The sequence below is a fragment of the Anabrus simplex genome, chromosome 6 (assembly GCF_040414725.1).
Source record: "Anabrus simplex isolate iqAnaSimp1 chromosome 6, ASM4041472v1, whole genome shotgun sequence".
Lineage (NCBI taxonomy): Eukaryota > Metazoa > Arthropoda > Insecta > Orthoptera > Tettigoniidae > Anabrus > Anabrus simplex.
The window spans coordinates 273985463-274004048 of NC_090270.1; the positions used below are offsets into that span (position 1 = coordinate 273985463).

The 18586-nt window shown below is 37.9% G+C and overlaps 1 protein-coding gene across 2 annotated transcripts in view; it reads left to right on the top strand.

Moving 5' to 3' along the window:
- LOC136875732 (multiple inositol polyphosphate phosphatase 1) overlaps positions 1-18586 on the top strand; it is a 278272-nt gene that overhangs the window by 225816 nt on the left and 33870 nt on the right. For both annotated transcript variants that reach the window (XM_067149302.2, XM_067149304.2), the window contains exons 4-7: positions 1513-1691; positions 6153-6272; positions 13178-13328; positions 16524-16624. In XM_067149302.2, coding sequence (XP_067005403.2) covers positions 1513-1691; positions 6153-6272; positions 13178-13328; positions 16524-16624 — 551 coding nt within the window. The remainder of the gene's footprint in view (positions 1-1512; positions 1692-6152; positions 6273-13177; positions 13329-16523; positions 16625-18586) is intronic.

An 18586-nucleotide genomic window follows, 5' to 3' on the forward strand; every position in this document is an offset into this window, starting at 1 on the left:
GCCGTAATAAGCTGGCCAAAGTAAAGTTCAAGTGGGGCAGATGGCCCAATGAAGAATTTAATGTCCAAATAACATTATGATAAAACTTGCTCACCGGATAACCTGAAGAAAATAACAGTCCAGATGGTAAATGACAATATCGAACGTAGCAGTAGTATGGCTGCTTCCACCACTCCGTAACGAAGCCAGACTCAATATTTTGAGCGGTGGAGCGAGATTATATAATCGTACAGAAACATCGAGAAGAATAGAGAAGTTGAAAACCAGCACATTCCAGAAACGTCATAATCACGTGTCCAATAGAGGTTAGGGCAAGCACACACACGGGTAGAGGAGGCGGTGCGTGGAGAAGAAGATGACGTCAGGATCACGTGATGAACAGAGTAGGCAGGCGACAGGTGAGCATAGCAGAAGAGTGAATGAAGCAGTGGGGGCGTGATCGGCGAAAACCAGCATGCGAAGGTAGGATGTATACGTAGCGGTAGCGGAGATCGTAACACAGGTCAGGAATGGAATGAATGAAGCCCCCATCTGGCGGCGACGATAGGAATTGTGCCGCTGCCGAAGTCTATTGCACTCCTCTGGGTCAATGATTAATGACTGACAAATGACATGATATTGGAGAGTGTTGCTGGAATGAAAGATGACAGGGAAAACCAGAGTACCCGGGGTCCGCTTTGTCCAGCACATATATCACATGGAGTGAGCAGGATTTGAACCAAAGAACCCAGCGGTAAGAGACCGGCGCGCTGCCACTTGAGCCACGGAGGATCTTCAGTAAAATACTGGCAATTGTACTTCCATTTGTGATGCATTTTCAAGCATTTGTTGATACAGACTAATATTACATTCTATTAGTAGAGCAGTTCGTTTGTATTATTTCATTACTTCAAAACTTTGCAAGTACATCTGTAGGGATATTAAAAAACAACATGATACATTGAGGGCGGCGCCTTAGCAAAAATAGTAATAATAATGATTTTACGTCCCTCTAACTACTTTTATGGCTTTGGGAGGTGCCGAGGATGCAATAATTTTGTCCCACAGAAGTTCGTTTATGTGCCAGTAAATTTACCGTCACGAGGCTGACATATTTAAGCACCCTCAAGTAGGCCTACCACTGTGCTGAACCAGGATACAAGCCGCGACTCTGTTATCTGAGCTACTCAGCCCAACAGGTTTTTTTTTGCTACTTGAACGTCACACCGACACAGATAGGTCTTATGGTGACGATGGGATAGGAAAGGTCTAGGACTGGGAAGGAAGCAGCTGTGGCCTTAATTAAGGTACAGCCCCAGCTGGTGTGAAAATGGGAAAGCACGGAAAATCATCTTCAGGGCTGCCGACAGTGGGGCTCGAACCCACTATCTCCCGGATACAAGCTCATAGCTGCGCGCCCCTAACCGTACGGCCAAATCGCCCAGTGGTTATTATTTTAAAGGGAAACATAAATGAGGGAATGGGACATTTGTAAAACTCAACTCTAAGATACTGCTTGTTGATGTGTTGCAGAAGGCAGGTTGTGTGACAAGGACCTGGAGAGCCTCAAATCCTGGACTTTCAACCTGACAGTCGACGATGACAACAAGTTGACCCCACAAGGGGAGGAGGACCTCCAGTTTCTGGCTCGCAGACTAAAGCAGCTGTTCCCCTCTCTCCTCAGTACCCCTTATAAGTCTGACCTGTATCACGTGAGTATCAACACTAGTCTCTATCACTATAGCGTAGCCAGCCTATTCTCCCCTCACAACTCTCCAGAAACACTAGATGTCCAAAGAACTGAAGCAATCTCACATTCAAATTTAACATCATACGACAGGAGTAGATTTAACTTCATGGACTTATTAAACTCAAAGAAATGAACCTGTTAGGAGATAGTGAAGAATTGAACTATTTGCAATGTATTTGTTTCATTTTCAGTTAGTGAGTTGGTTAGTTTCATTCAAATCATGATGGAGTAGCAGGTGTTACCCTTAGATAACTTTGTACTTTACAAGTCTTATAACTTTGATTACAGTTATGTGTTGCAATACGTATTTGAAAAGTAAATGTTTATACAGGGTGGTTGGAAACAACATGAACCGACTATATGAGCATTAGAGCATTGGTCGTTTGAAAAAAATTACATCGATATCTCGTGCCATTGTCATTTGATCAGCTGTTGAAGTTAACCAATCAGATCACTTTGCAGGCAAATTCAAATGGGTTTTGCGCAGCGATGTTGCTAAATCTGCATGTGGCTTGGACGGGCTTGAGAGCCATTTTACAAGTAGGGTTGAAGTTAACAAATCAGATCACTTTGCAGGCAAATTCAAATGGGCTTTGCGCGGCGATGTTGCTAAATCTGCATGTGGTTTGGACGGGCTTGAGAGCCATTTTACAAGTAATTAAATCCTTTGTACGAATTAACACCTAGATTAATTAATATCGTGAATTCAAATCAAAACAAAATCCCTCAATTTTTTAAATCTCCACACTCAAATACTTCATCCACCATGCCGAAAGTTAAGCCCCCCAATATCGCTTCAAGAAACTCCCCTCCAGCAATAGCACATAAGCCCATAGCCCAGCCTGCCCCCACTCTTCCTCCATGCCGTGCCCCTCCATTATCGCACCAATACAACACCAGGAGTAGAAATGTTGATAAGACAGGCACTGGTGGAACAGACAGGTCCATCTAGTATGAATTGAACAAGTAAGTCATTTTACAGTTATGAGGTGTTAGTTTAACACATTTTGTCACAACGTGTGCTCTTTATTCTTAATTTAAAATTTATTTTTTACTTCATTACAGATAATCTTAAGATCCCTCCCAAAGACCAAGCAACACATCAACGGGAATGATATTCATACAAGACTGTATCGAGTGTCTAGGATGTTCCTTCTCAATTAAGCAACAGCCTAAAACTAAGAAACAGCTTAATATTGTACTCTTGACAATTCCTTGACGTTACATGAGACCCGAAGTCAAGACGCTTACAGTTTAATTCACAAGAACGTTCTTGACCAGTCTATTTACAACAATTGGTTTTAAATCTCCACTAGTGTTTGACAACACATTTCAATATTAGTTACATCAAGAACATGAAAATGAAATATGTGGGTCAAATAAGCCCCAGTATCAATATCCTCCTTTCTCAAGACTTATGGTAGAAAAGAAGATCCATTTTAATTTTGAACATATTTTTAAGTTAAATAGAATAGAACTGCCAAGTTAAAACACAGTTAATTTAACTTTATATTTTCAATCTTGACCAGCCTACAATTAACAATCAGTTCAAAATTCTCCACTTGTTGTTGACAACACATCCTGTCATCAGTTACAGTACGTCAAGAACATGATATAATATAGGGGTCAAATGAACCCCGGTATGTCATATCCTCTTTACCCAAGATTTATGATAGAGAAAGAAGATCCATTTTAGTTTTGGACATATTTTCAAATTAGATAGAATAGGACCGACAAAAAATTGTTAATGTGTTAAAACACCATTAACTTATGTTACCCACAGTTATGTTTAGTTCACATTTTAAAAATTATTATCCTGGCATGTTAGTCTTAAGAGATCATTAATGTTTGTATATATTGTATTTATGGGTTAAAAAAGGTCCCAAACCTTGACCTAAAGGTTGTCTACAGGCTGAAGATGCCCAAAATATTGGGTGAAACATGTACCTGACCTAATAAGTCTACATAAATTTATGTAGATTCAAACCACATTAAATGTGGAAAGTATTGAATAGGTGGTTTTTATTAAATTATCCTTGAGAGCCATACCGAGAAATGAGCATCAAACATTAACACACCGTGGGTTTCAGCCAACGCCACCGTAGCGTGCTTGGTATGGGGCGAGCCTATCAGCAGGGAGGTCCTTGTTCAAGTTCCTCTCCTGGTGAAGTGTATTTCTTCTGTTGGTGTTCTCAAGTCGGTCATTAACCACATGCAGATTTAGCAACACTGCATAGCAAAGCCTATATGAAGTCACCCGCGAAGTGATCTGATTGCCTAATTTCAGCAACTGATAAGGTATCTAATTATCTTTTTCCTATTATTTATCAGCATGACCAGCCCTCTAACGCTCATATATCCAATTCACATTATTTCCAACCACCTGTATGTATTTGACTGGTGTGTGTATTTATGGGCCTACTTCAATTTGTTGTATTTCCATGTATACTATTGTTGGTTTGTAATTTCTGACATATTAATATAGAGTTCCACTTAACAAAATAATGATGAGGTTCCTCACTCAGCAACCACTCATTTTGTGTATGTGTGTGCAATTCGCTTTGAACTACACTCTAAGTTTAGACACCAATTTGCTTTTTTTTTTTTTTTTTTTTTTTTTTTTTTTTTTTTTTTTTTTTTTTTTTTTTTTTGCTAGTGGCTTTACGTCGCACTGACACTGATAGGTCTTATTACGACGATGGGATTGGAAAGGCTTAGGTGTTGGTAGGAAGTGGCCGTGGCCTTAATTAAGGTACAGCATTTGCCTGGTGTGAAAATGGGAAACGACGGAAAACCATCTTCAGGGCTGCCGACCATGGGATTCGAACCCACTATCTCCTGGATACAAGCTCACAGCTGCGCGCCTCTAACCACATGGTCAACTCACCCAGTAGACACCAATTATCTCATGCGGTAGATCATCTAAGGTTAAATTAACATTGCAAAGCATCTGACTCCATGGCTGAATGGCCACATTGGTGAGCTTTGGAGTACAGTGTTCTGAGTCTAATTTCCAGAAAGTCATACAATTTTCACTGCGTATGGTTAATCCCTTTGATTTGGGCACTGGATATTTGTTCTGTCCCTAAAATTCTTGCACCTCTAACACTGTTCTTCCCACCGCAAGACTAATATCTTGAATAGACCCTAATGACACTTGTCAGAGGATCTGCCTGATGAGGCTTCATCAGGTTTGTTATGTTATGTCAAAGGGGATGAGTAACGGAATGTGCATGCTCTGACCTTGACTGCTTCTTTCCCTTCTCTACTGAAAAACTCAATTTGTTTTGGCTCTTTCATTAGTTCCATAATATGTTATGTTATGCTATGCTATGCTATGTTATGTTATGTTATGTTATGTTATGTTATGTTATGTTATGTTATGTTATGTTATGTTATGTTATGTTATGTTATGTTATGTTATGTTATGTTATGTTATGTTATGTTATGTTATGTTATGTTATGTTATGTTATGTTATGTTATGTTATGTTATGTTATGTTATGTTATGTTATGTTATGTTATGTTATGTTATGTTATGTTATGTTATGTTATGTTATGTTATGTTATGTTATGTTATGTTATGTTATGTTATGTTATGTTATGTTATGTTATGTTATGTTATGTTATGTTATGTTATGTTATGTTATGTTATGTTATGTTATGTTATGTTATGTTATGTTATGTTATGTTATGTTATGTTATGTTATGTTATGTTATGTTATGTTATGTTATGTTATGTTATGTTATGTTATGTTATGTTATGTTATGTTATGTTATGTTATGTTATGTTATGTTATGTTATGTTATGTTATGTTATGTTATGTTATGTTATGTTATGTTATGTTATGTTATGTTATGTTATGTTATGTTATGTTATGTTATGTTATGTTATGTTATGTTATGTTATGTTATGTTATGTTATGTTATGTTATGTTATGTTATGTTATGTTATGTTATGTTATGTTATGTTATGTTATGTTATGTTATGACAAAGGGGATGAGTAATGGAATGTGCACACTCTGACCTTGACTCCCTCCTTCCCTTCTCTAGTGCCAACTGTGTTTTGACTGTTTCATTAGTTCCAAAGTGTGCTATGTTATATTATGACAAAAGGGATGAGTAACAAAAAGTGTGGACTCTGACCTTGACTGCCTCCTCACCTTCGCTATTGCTAACTCGGTTCATTTTGGCTCTTGCAAAGTGTATACAATGACTTTCAAACCATCCTGTGTAGTCACCCTCCCTCTCAGGCTGTGTGTAGTATTTCCCTCACCTAGCCCTTCAATGCCACAGCAGCAATATCCTTCACCACATCCCCCCACCCATTTGAGTTCTCACCTGTCATTCCATGGATTTTACGATGCTATATTCTGTGCTAGTCTACTTTTAATTCTTACCCAAGACCTGATTTTGTTTACAGTTTCGATCCACCGATACTCAGAGGACTAAGGCTAGCGCCGAAAACTTTGCGAAAGGTCTCTTTGGCTCCAGCTCGGGGATTTACATCCCACCACCACTTGCAGAGGACTACCTCTTAAAGGTAACCAGAATATATGTATCTATTTCTGATCAAACCTTTAATATGATTTCCACCACTGAAATTGAACTACAACCACATTTGATTGCCAATTTTAATATTTCTTTATATCCACTGTTAATTTTACTAGCCCCACAGTGGTGCTCCACTTGTAATTTTTCTACTTAATAATAATAATAATAATAATAATAATAATAATAATAATAATAATAATAATAACTTATTTTACATTTTATGGCCTACATTGGACCACTCTAGTCAATTATACAAAAGATTTCTTGATTTCTTGTCAGCCCAATATTTTTTCTTTCTGAGAGATGCTGCCTTCCTTTGTTCTGTTAAAAATACCCTCCCATGAGACCTTTTATTGATCTTAGTCTGTAACCTGGTGTGTGTGTCTTGAAGTAATAATAATAATTGCAATTGTAACATTTTATGGCCAACATAGGACCACTCCAGTCAATTATACAAACAATTTAAATTTCTATGCTTCCAATATTCCTTCATCTTCAGTTGAGAACACTACCTTTTGCCGTTTTATTAATTTTGGTTTGCAGTCTCACATGTGAGTCATTAGGAATCTTATTTTTTTCTGTTTTGCTCTTGAGATCATTTAATGTTATTTATAGTTCACTAGCAAGATACCCGTGCTTCGCTACGGTATTATACAGAAATTTATAATTGAATGCTTATTGTTTTATATATAATCCGCCGAAATTCGCGATCTGACTCTTTTTATGAGAGAATCCGCCAAAATTCGCGATCTGACTCGTTTTCTAATAGATTACGGCAAGTTTCCCCCCATTTTCAATCTTTCTTTCCAGCAATCGATTTCGTACTTCCCGGGCTAGGTCCAGGTATTCCACCCGGTCAGTTGGGTCCCTAAATCTTTGCCATCTTTTCCTATAAGCATTTTTAATATGGACTAAATCCTTCAGAAAATCCGGTGTGGTTTCGTCTTGGGTGCCTTGGCGGTACTGAACCCGCAGCCGGACTGCATTCTTAGTCATTACCCGTCCAGGACCCGTTTCCAGCGCGGTCCGCACATTTGACGACGGCTCAGAACATTATTATTATTATTATTATTATTATTATTATTATTATTATTATTATTATTATTATTATTATTATTATTATTATTATTATTATTATTATAGATGTTCTGGACCCCACACCAAGATGCAAGACCGCTACTTGGCGGTAAATTACATCTGCTGCCATTGTCATTGCTGACTATATATGTGACCAGCACCATTGTCGCGCGTAGACAAGTGTGCGGGATTTCTGCCGATACGAATGACATACTTCCGTGGATTATTGACCTTATTATAGAGGTGAACAATTGGACGGTCAATTTCATTCCTATCGTTTATTTCAAATGTGTTTAAATTTTTATTTATATGCCATGAGAATCTACTGTAATCTAAGAACGTTCTCCGAAGGAATAGATGGCTCTTGAAACCGAACCCAGGAAAGATTAAAAATTATCGGTTTATGATAAGAATAAGTACATCGAAAATCTACAGCCTGTTTCCAGTCAATCGACAGGGTCAGGAATGGAATGAATAAAGCCCCATCTAGCGGTGACAATAGGAATTGTGCCGGCTGCCGAAACCTGTCGCAATCCTTTGGGGCAATGATTAATGAATGACAAATGAGATGAAATGATATTAGACAGTGTTGCTGGAATGAATGATGACAGGGGAAACCGGAGTATACGGATAAAAACCTGTCCTGCCTCCGTTTTTGTCCAGCACAAATGTCACGTGGAGTGACCGGGATTTGACGCACGGGACCCAGCTGTGAGAGGCCGGAGCGCTGCCGCCTGAGCAACGGAGGCTTCTTATAAGTACATTATGAACAGTAAAATCAATTGGTTTCACCTCCTTTTACACCCCAACGCCGTTAAGTATATATAACCCCCCCCAAAAAAAAGAAATTAAAAGAAGGCGTGTTTCTTTATGTTTAAAGGAGATTCCAAACACCAATGTTCACGTCTGTTACCTTCAGTTTTGAGATATAAGTATCCCCATAAAAATAATTCACTTTTTTGCACTTCCCTTCACATTCCCCCCCCCCCCCCGCCCCTCCCTAAGTAAATTTTCCGAAAAAACTTGTTTCTTTAATAGTAAAGGATCTTAAATACCAATTATCACAACTCTGACTTCTTCAGTTTATGATTTATGTGTCCTCGTGAAAGGAATTCCACTGCTTTTCACTCCCGCCCTCCTAAGATGATTTCCCACCCAAAACGCGTTTTTCTTTGTTTTTAAAGAAGATCCAAATACCAATTTTCACATCTGTAACAACTTTAGTTTTTATTGGATGTAAGTATTCTCATACAATTAAGTCAATTAATTTTTTAATTCTTTCACCTAACCCCCGTCCTCATTGGATTTTCCGAGAATACGTGTTTCTTTACTTTTAAAGCAGATTCCAAATATCAAATTTCACGTCCGTAACATCTTCATTTTTGAGATATCAGTAGCCTAATTAAAAGAATTCAACACCATTTTCAGTCACTTTAACCCCCCACCCCCACCACCACCACCACCACCCAAGTGGTATTTCCGAAAACTAAATATACACGTTTCTTGATTTTTAATAGAAATAAAAAATACCATTTTTCACTTCTTGAACATGTTAAGTTTTTGAGATATACTGTAGAAATTCTCATTTTAAAATTTCACCCCTTCTTAGTTCCCCTTAAGTGGAGTTTCCAAAAGCAAATCACCTATGTTTCTTTACATTTACAGGAGATTCTAAATACCCTCTTTTTACCTCTGTAACATTTTACGTTTCTCAGATATTCTGTAGATATAGTCTTTCAAAAAATTCACCCCAATTTGTCACTCCTGTTTAACCGCCATTAATTGGATTTTCCCAAAACAAAAAATAGTTGTTTCTTTATTTTTAAAGGAAATCCCACATACACATTTTCAGTTCTGTAATATCTTCAGTTTCTGAGATATAAGTAACCTCATTAAAGGCATTCAACCCATTTTTCACCCCTTTTCACCCTTCCTATTGTGATTTACAGAAAACAAAATATATGTTTTCCTTTATTTGTAAAGTAGATTTTAAATACCAATTTTTACATCTGTAAACTTTTAATGTTTTAAGATACAAACACACTCATTTTAAAAATTCACCTCCCTCTTTTAACCCCCCATTATTTGGATTTTCCAAAAGCAAAAAATACCTTCTCTTTATTTTTAAAGTAGATCCCAAATACCAATTTTCAGGTCTGTAATATCTTCAGGTTCTGAAATATAAGTAGCCTCATGAAAGGCATTCAACCACTTTTTCACATTTTTCCACCCTTTCTATGGGGATTTTCCGAAAACAAAAAAAATACGTGTTTCTTTATTTTTAAAGGAGATTCTAAATACCAATTTTTACATCTATGAACCTTAAAAGTTTTGAGATGTAGATACACTCATTTTAAAAATTCACCCCCTTTTCACCCCCCCCCATTAATTGGATTTTCCAAAAACAAAAAATACCTGTTTCTTTATTTTTGAAGGAGATCCCAAACACCAATTTTCAGGTCTGTAATATCTTCAGTTTCTGAGATATAAGTAACCTGATTAAAGGCCTTCAACCCCTTTTTCACCCTTTTTCACCCCTCCTATTGGGAATTCCTGAAAACAAAAAAATACGTGTTTCCTTATTTTTAAAGAAGATTCTAAGTACCAATTTTCACATCTGTAAACTCTCAAAATTTTGAGATATAGATACACTCATTTTAAAATTTCAACCCCCTTTTCACCCCCTTAGCGACGGAATATCCAAAAATCCTCTCTTAGCAAGCACCTACATCTTAACATGAATATATCCCCAAAATTTAATTTCTTTATGTCCAGTAGTTTTGGCTCGGCGATGATGAATCAGTCAGTCAGTCAGTCAGTCAGTCAGAACAAGTTATTTTATATATATATAGATTAATACCATTCTTAATTCCTGTGATCTATTTAATCCTGGCATTGCTATTCCATAATTTTTCTATTTTTTCCTACTATTTCTATTTCCAGCATTCTGATAGGATGTTCAAAAAATGAGATGTGGTTCTTTCTAATTGTGCTCAATAGTGGTTTGATTTTCTTATAAACTGTGTTATTTGAAGCTATTCTCCAATGGCCATTAACTTGATATTGTTCATTTATATACATTCTAATTATTATTCTTTCTATCATATGTGTTTTATCAATTTCATCTGTATTAGTAGTTTTGAAAATAGTTTCACTTGCATAAGTCACCTCTGGCTGTGTGACTGTATTATAATGTCTTAATTTTGCTGCAATCGATAAGTTTTAAATGTGTTTTTGGTGACATAATTTGCTTTTTATTCTATTTTGCCAGGTTGGTTTCTTGTTTCGATTGAAAACCTACATCCTGTTTTCCAGTCAATGACTGGGTCAGGGATGTAATGAATGAGGCAGATATAGGCTATTAGTACGATGGGGTCGCCACTCCCAGAGTGATTTATTAATGAATGTTAGATGATATGAAATGAGAATAGAGAGTGTTGCTGGAATGAAAGATGACAGGGAAAACTGGAGTGCCTGGAGAAAAACCTCTCTCACCTCTACTTTGTCCAGCACAAATCTCACATGGAGTGACCGGGATTTGAACCACGGTATCCAGCGGTGAGAGGCCGACGCGCTGCCGTCTGAGCCATGGAGGCACAATTTGTTTCGATTATAAGTTATAATTTCACCTAAGTACTTACATTTATCAACAATTTTGATTTCATGTTCACCAATATTAATTTTATTTTCAAAAGAAATTCTAAGAACTATTTTCTGTGCTATTTCCTGCAGAGATCTGATTTGATGCTCAGTTTCCTGAATGTTGTTAGATAATAATGCAAGGTCCTCAGTAAACTCCAAACAGTTGAAATTAATTTTTTGTTTACAACATCCAATTTAGTTAAACAGCAAAGGTGACAAACAGTCACCTTATCTTAAACCAGTTTTAATCATGAATTGATTAGAAATTTACCTTCTAAACTCAACTTTTGGTTTAGTACAGTATCAGTTAAACTAACGGTATGATAAGTTCTATATATTTAATTAGTTTAATTGGATTAATGACCTGCAATGAAAAGTGTCCCGCCATAAAGGGTACTCATTACAACTGATAATAATAATAATAATAATAATAATAATAATAATAATAATAATAATAATAATAATAATAATAATAATAATCCATAAAAAATACTCAAACATTGAAATAGATTTCCATAAATGACAATTGAAATTTTATGGACACATTATGAGGCTAGATGACAACTGACTAACAAAGAAAATATTGACGTACTCACAAGCATTAAAGACACAATGGCTTGGATCAAACAAGTCCAAAATGATCTCAATAACGCCAACATCACACCTACAGATATCGAAGACTGCAAAACTTCTAACATTCTAACTTGGGAAGTTGCTTCAGAAGATAACCCCAGCAGATCTAGGGGAAAATGGACTGACGAACATCAAGCTAAACATAGCGTCATGATGAAAGAATTCTGGAAGAATAAGAAAAATAACAACAACCCCATAATTTGCTTTATGTGATTCTTTATGGATCAAAACAAACTAAATAAATAATCCATTTCAGTGAAGAATCACTCAGATTTTGATAGTAGTCATAATAAGCATCGTGGCTGTAGGGTATTGAAAGTTTAGCTCAGGTTACATATATAAACTGGAAATCTTGTATTCTGCTGTCTGTTCCTTACCTGTTACCCTTGAAAACAATAAAGAATTGATAGAAGGCTGCAATTTGGGTGCAATAAAACATTTTAACTAACTTATTGGTTATAATATTTGTATTCAAATAAAATGCCAAAGAAAAATCATGCGTACAGCCTTTCTAAAATAAAATAATTTCTTAATTTACAATACATACTGCCATTTCCTCTAGTAGTTGTTAACCAGACGTAATGACTGGGTATCCTGGATTTCCCTCATCGGAGCAAAGACCTGATGTACCATTTTCATCCTTGTTTCAGTTCTCTAGCTACGACGTCCACATTACCAGTTCTTTTTAAGTTAGCTCTCATAACATTGAAGTTCTCTCCTCCTTTTGCTGACTCGTAATATCCAACCCACCTTCTCGACAACATAAAGGAACTCATACTCATTACTCCTAGTTATACTTGAATACCCACCTACTAATGATCGTTGCCTCGCCACAACTGGCACGCATAATGACTGACGAAGTAATCTTGACCCACCGATGAAAAATTAATGACAAATGACCATAGTAATGAGAAGTGCCCTATCACAAATGGAACACATGACCACTGCAAGTCAACACAGTGTCATCTTACAACAAACTATGCGTGTGAGTCACATATTTAACACAAATTTTGCCTTACTTTCAAGCGCTATTTCATGAAAAAGGTATGTTTCAGATTTTTATTTTTTGCAACAAGTAGTCTCCTCTTTTACCTATCAATTGAGTCATTAAACATAATCATAAGTTAAATACTCTTGGTGATATACACGTTGTACCCAAACACTAAGTGCGTCTTAAATTCTTTCTTTCCATATATCCATTGTGGAGGAATGTAAGTCTACGTTAAAAAGAGACTTTTTCTTGGATCTGAGGGCTGGTATGAGGTCCATTCAGCCTCCATGAGAACAGTTTAGGAGCTATCTTAAGATGAGATAACGGCTCCAGTCTAGAAAGTCAAGATTAACAGTCAAAACGGTTTGTCGCGCTGACCACACATCATTTCATACATGTAGGCCTTTGAGTTGAGCAGCAGGCGGCTGGTAGACCAAATTCCAAGAGGGCAGTAGCAGGATGTGGTTTTGTTTTTGAGAGGTCCACAGTTTTTTAGTGATGTGACACGCTTCATGTGGAAGCTTGGCTAATGTTGTGTGTGCATGTTACAGCCATACCACAACTGCACGGCGTGGGAGGTGTTAGTGAGAGACAACCCTAATGCAGTCATTGAGGCTACCAAGTTCCAGGAGGGAGAGCTCATGACCAGTTTGATAGAAGACGTCAGTTCGAGACTTGGCTTCAGATACAAACTCAAGAACAGTGAGTTTACAACATAATTTTATAGCATAAACTTCAGGTCATATTAACGAAATGTGAAAACCGCTCGGGATGGAGAAATCATGTCAAGGTTGCAACACGGAAATGATGGAGTTATGAGGTCATGACACTCAGTAATGAGCACAATGACTAATGATGATGAAACTGAGGAATAGTGGTAATTTATTGAATGCCATGGAATAGAAGAAAATGCTTCTCGATTTTTTCACTGGACACCAAAATTTTTCAACCAGATTGAAGGATTCAGAAGGTAGTAATCAATGTTGCTCATTTAAGATTTTATAACTGTGTGGATTAAATTGGTTGCAAAAAGAGTATTACTATAGTGTCAATGTTGATAAAATAAGAATAATCATTATAAAACCTTAGCTTTTGAATTGTAGATTTGATAAGGACTTTTGTGGATGATGTTATGCTGTATAGAGTAATAAATAAATTACAGGAATGTTAGCAAATGCAAAAAGACCTCAACAGTGTTGTGAGGTGGATAACAGATGGTAAAATGGAGGATCAAAAGTCAGGTTGTAAGTTTCACCAATAGGAAAAGTACTCTCAGTTTTAATTAATGGTTGATCTGGTTGATGAGTGAAAATACCTCATGGGGATCACTGTAAGTACCTAGGTGTTAATATAAAGAAAGATAAGTTCTTCATTGGTGTAATCACATTAATGAGGTTGTAAATAAAGGTTGCAGTTCTCTCATATGATCATAAGGTTATTTAGAGGTTGCAGTAAGGATGAAAAGGAGGGGGCATATAAGTCACCGGTAAGACCCCAATTAGAGTGTTGTTATAATGTATGGGATCCACGCCAGGATTACTTGATTCGAGAACTGGACAAGATCCAGTGGAAAGCAGCATGATTGATTTTTTGTTCTGGGCGATTTCCGAGAAAATGGTAGTGTTACGAGAATGTTGCGAATTTTGAGCTGGGAAGACTTGAGAGTAAGGAGACAAGCTGCTTGATTAAGTGGGATGTACCGAGCTGTCAGTGGAGAGATAGCATCGCGTTACATTAGTAGACAGATAAGCTTGAGTGGGGCTTTTAAAAGTAGAAAAGGTGATAATATGAAGATAAAGTTGGAACTGAAGAGGGCAAATTAGGGCAATTATTCATTATTTTATAGGAGAAAGCATTAGGAAATAGAATAATTCATTACGGGAAATGTTTGATCAATTTTCAAGTTCCTTGAAATCATTTAAGACAATTGATGGGGAATCTGCCCCTGGATGATAGCCCTAAATGCTGATCAATCATGATTGAACAACAAGGCTGGATTCCAGCTTATTAAAGAACTTCCCATGGACAAAATGCCGACACCTTAATGTTAATTTAAGCACAGGTGATATAGGTATAGATTATAACACAGAGGCATTTGGCTGCATGGCTCGAGTCTGACTTGCATTTGGTAGATGGTGGGTTTGAATCACTATAAATTGGTGAACCTGAAGGTAATTTTTGTGGGTTTTCAATTTTTCACACAAGGCAAATATTAGGCCTGTAGCTTAATTAAGGCCTTGTCTGCTTCTGATCTAGTCCTATCTAGTACAAAGGGCACTAGGAAAGTTTTGCAATGTGAGTGAACGCTTTAGACTTTTTCAAAATAATTTCACCCCACACTCAATACACCTCTCCATACATCGAAACCAGTCACTGAACCAACTCTGACACTTTTCTTAGGTTACATTTTCACACTCTTAATCTCATGATGCCAGAAGCTCCTCTTCGGATGCAAAACGCCGCCCTTTCAGCTTTATCTTAACTTCTGGGAATAGTGCGAAGTCACATGGGGCAAGATCAGGACTGTATGGAGAGTGATCAAGCACAGTCAACCTTGATCTGGAAAGAAAATTCATTGTTACATTAGTACGATGTGCTGGAGCATTGTCGTGATGCAAGAGCCAAGTGTTGGGCCGTGACCTTAGGCAGAGCTGCTTGAGAGCCTGGATGACCTGAGGCAGACAAGTCTCACTGTACCACTTCGCACTAACTGTCCTTTGTGTTTCTAGCACAACCCGAGTCAGGATACCCCGTTTAGTGAAGAATACTACAATCATGACTTTCGCACAGTCACAGCAGTACCCTCATCTTCAAACAGCCACCATCTTGTTCTGGGATTTTGTTGGGACATCGTAATAATAAAGCCAAGTTTCGTCTCTTGTAACGATGCTATTGACGTTACGCGAAGTCCCATTTTCAAACTGTTTTAGCATCTCTCGGTACCATTACATTCGATGTGCCCTTTGTTCCTCTGAAAGTGAATGGGGCACCCAAAAGGAGCAAACTTTCCTAACATGGAGATAGTCGTGTAGAATTGAATGAATAGCTGGTGCAGGGATGTGGAGGTTCTCTTCTACCTGCCGATATGTCAACCGCCTCTCTTGCTGCAACATTTTGCTCACAGCTTTAATGTTATCCTCAGTCACTGATTCAGACGGTTGCTCCGAATGATAATTGTCTTCAACCCCAAAATTTCCCCTCTGGAACTCTTTGTACCAGCGGAAAATTGTTGTCTGATGTGGACAGTCTTTCCCCAGCACAGGAGTCATTTCCTCCAGGCTTTAGTCAACAGTTAATCCACAAGCAAAATTGTAGCAGATAATTGCGCGATATTCACCTTTAGACCACACTGACATCTTAACTTACTTTAATTCCCACTGCTTCACCGGCTGTGAGCTTGCATCCGGGAGATCGTGGGTTCGAGCCCCACTGTCGGCAGCCCTGAAGATGGTTTTCCGTGGTTTCCCATTTTCACACCAGGCAAATGCTGGGGCTGTACCTTAATTAAGGCCACGGCCGCTTCCTTCCCACTCCTAGCCCTTTCCTGTCCCATCGTCGCCATAAGACCTATCTGTGTCGGTGCGACGTAAAGCTGCTAGCAAAAAAAAAAAAACCACTGCTTCACTGGTGTGAAGGTCATGCCTTGCTGTCTTCTAGAACGGTTTTCACCCCTCTTTTCATCCCTCATCATAACAGGGGTATCCAGCCAACCGTTTTTGCATATTACAAAACTTTCCTAGTGCCCTTTGTATCTCATCATGAGTTAATATAACGTTAAACAACTAGCATGAAAGAATAAAAATAAATAACAGGGTCAGTTGGTGAGGAATGTTACATTGGTATATGAACTCCTGTGTGTACCCATGACAGTAATGTATTTGTTGGTCTTGTTCGCAGACCAGATATTCTCCATGTACGATATGTGTCGCTATGACAAGGCCTGGCAGGTGACTCAGAGATCTCCATGGTGTGCAGTCTTCACCAAAGATCAGCTCAAGGTGAGTTGTGAGATAACAGCATAGCACACAAAAAGAACTAGGATGTATACCAATCAACCCTTTCTCATTTTGCACTATATCTGCATTCCATGCTAGTTGGAAAGGTCCTGTTAGTCATGCATTGCCTTTTAAGCACAAAGTCATGGCATTAATTAGTAGTCAACATAGCTTCCTAACTCTCTCATTTTTAGTACATAAAGTTTTGATAGGCCCTTACCTACTAACGGAAACTGTGATAAAACCGCTTAGCAGGTGATTTCTTTGAGCCAACCCTAATTTTAAGCAAACAATCTGATGGGCCACAGAAAAATAGATGTTTTTTATAGTTTTGCCGATTTCCCTATATTATTTTCTTCAGATAGTTCCTAGATCTTCCACCATTATTGTTCTAAGGCATTCTGCTAGATATCATATGCTAGCAAATATAATTCCAAGGTCTTCCACTAGGTACAGTGTGCTAGCTGGTATTGTTCCAAGGTCTCCACTTGGTTCCATGTGCTACCTAGCATAGTTCCAAGATTTTCTGCTAGATACTGTATGCTAGATGGTGTTGTTCCAAAATCTTTTGCTAGGTACTGTATGCTAGCTGGTGTTGTTCCAAAATCTTTTGCTAGGTACTGTATGCTAGCTGGCATTGTTCCAAGATCTTCCACTAGGTACTGTATGCTAGCTGGCATAGTTCCAAGATCATCCACTAGGTACTGTATGCTATCTGGCATTGTTCCAAGATCTTCCACTAGGTACTGTATGCTAGCTGGCATTGTTCCAAGATCTTCCACTAGGTACTGTATGCTAGCTGGCATACTTCCAAGATCTTCCACTAGGTACTGTATGCTGGTGATATTGTTCCAAGATCTTCCACTATGCTGGTGGTATTGTTCCAAGGTCTTCCACTAGGTACTGTATGGTAGCTGGTGTTGTTCCAAGATATTCCACTAGGTACAGTATGCTAGCTGGCATTGTTGCAAGATCTTCCTTTAGGTACTGTATGCTAGCTGGTATTGTTCCAAGGTCTTCTGCTAGGTACTGTATGCTAGCTGGTATTGTTCCAAGGTCTTCCAGTAGGTACTATATGCTAGCTGGTATTGTTCCAAGATCTTCCACTAAGGACTGTATAATAGCTGGTATTGTTCCAAGGTCTTCTGCTAGGTACTGTATGCTAGCTGGTATTGTTCCAAGGTCTTCCACTAGGTACTGTCACCGTTTTACTATCAAGGTAATTTGCCCCAGACTAGTCAGCTGATCCCAGGCGTGCTCAGTCAGAAATATGATAAAAATAATGCCCTAAAAATACGTACACCCTGGATCTTGATGGGAAACATATAACTAAAAACGGACACGGTGAGGTCAATCAAAACTACAAATAAAGCAAGGTGAAGCATGACATCAGGTTTGGAGGAAAATCTGTTTATTAAAAATAAAGAAGATAAATATTTTTAAAAAGTACAGATTTACATGACTCAGGCTGTTTTTTTTTCAGCTGGATAAAGTCCATCGTGAGAATCAGAATATATAACAAATTTACAGTGTATGCCGATACTGAACATATCGAATCAATATTTAAGTTTCATTAATTTTAACACATGGGCTTGCATGCGCGCACCACGCTCCTGGCTTTTACTTTTTGTTAACGCTTTTAACTGTAGAGGAATATGTTCCCCATTTCTGCACACTTGACATTGCAGTGAGGTCCCTACCCTTAAGGAAAGACGTGATTTAATGCACAAAAGGGGTGGGGGGAACTAACCTAACTGTACAATATATAACACGCTGAGTGGTAAAACATCCTGCGCACAAAATATACCTCTCGAGCCATGAACAATCTCATGAGCATAACAAACAATGCGGATAGGAGCCACACAAACAAAAACATGTAAATGGCAATATATACATTCCAAGAAACAAAAACATGATGTCATATTTTCCAGGGCTCACCAAGGAAAGCATGCGGCATTCACACAA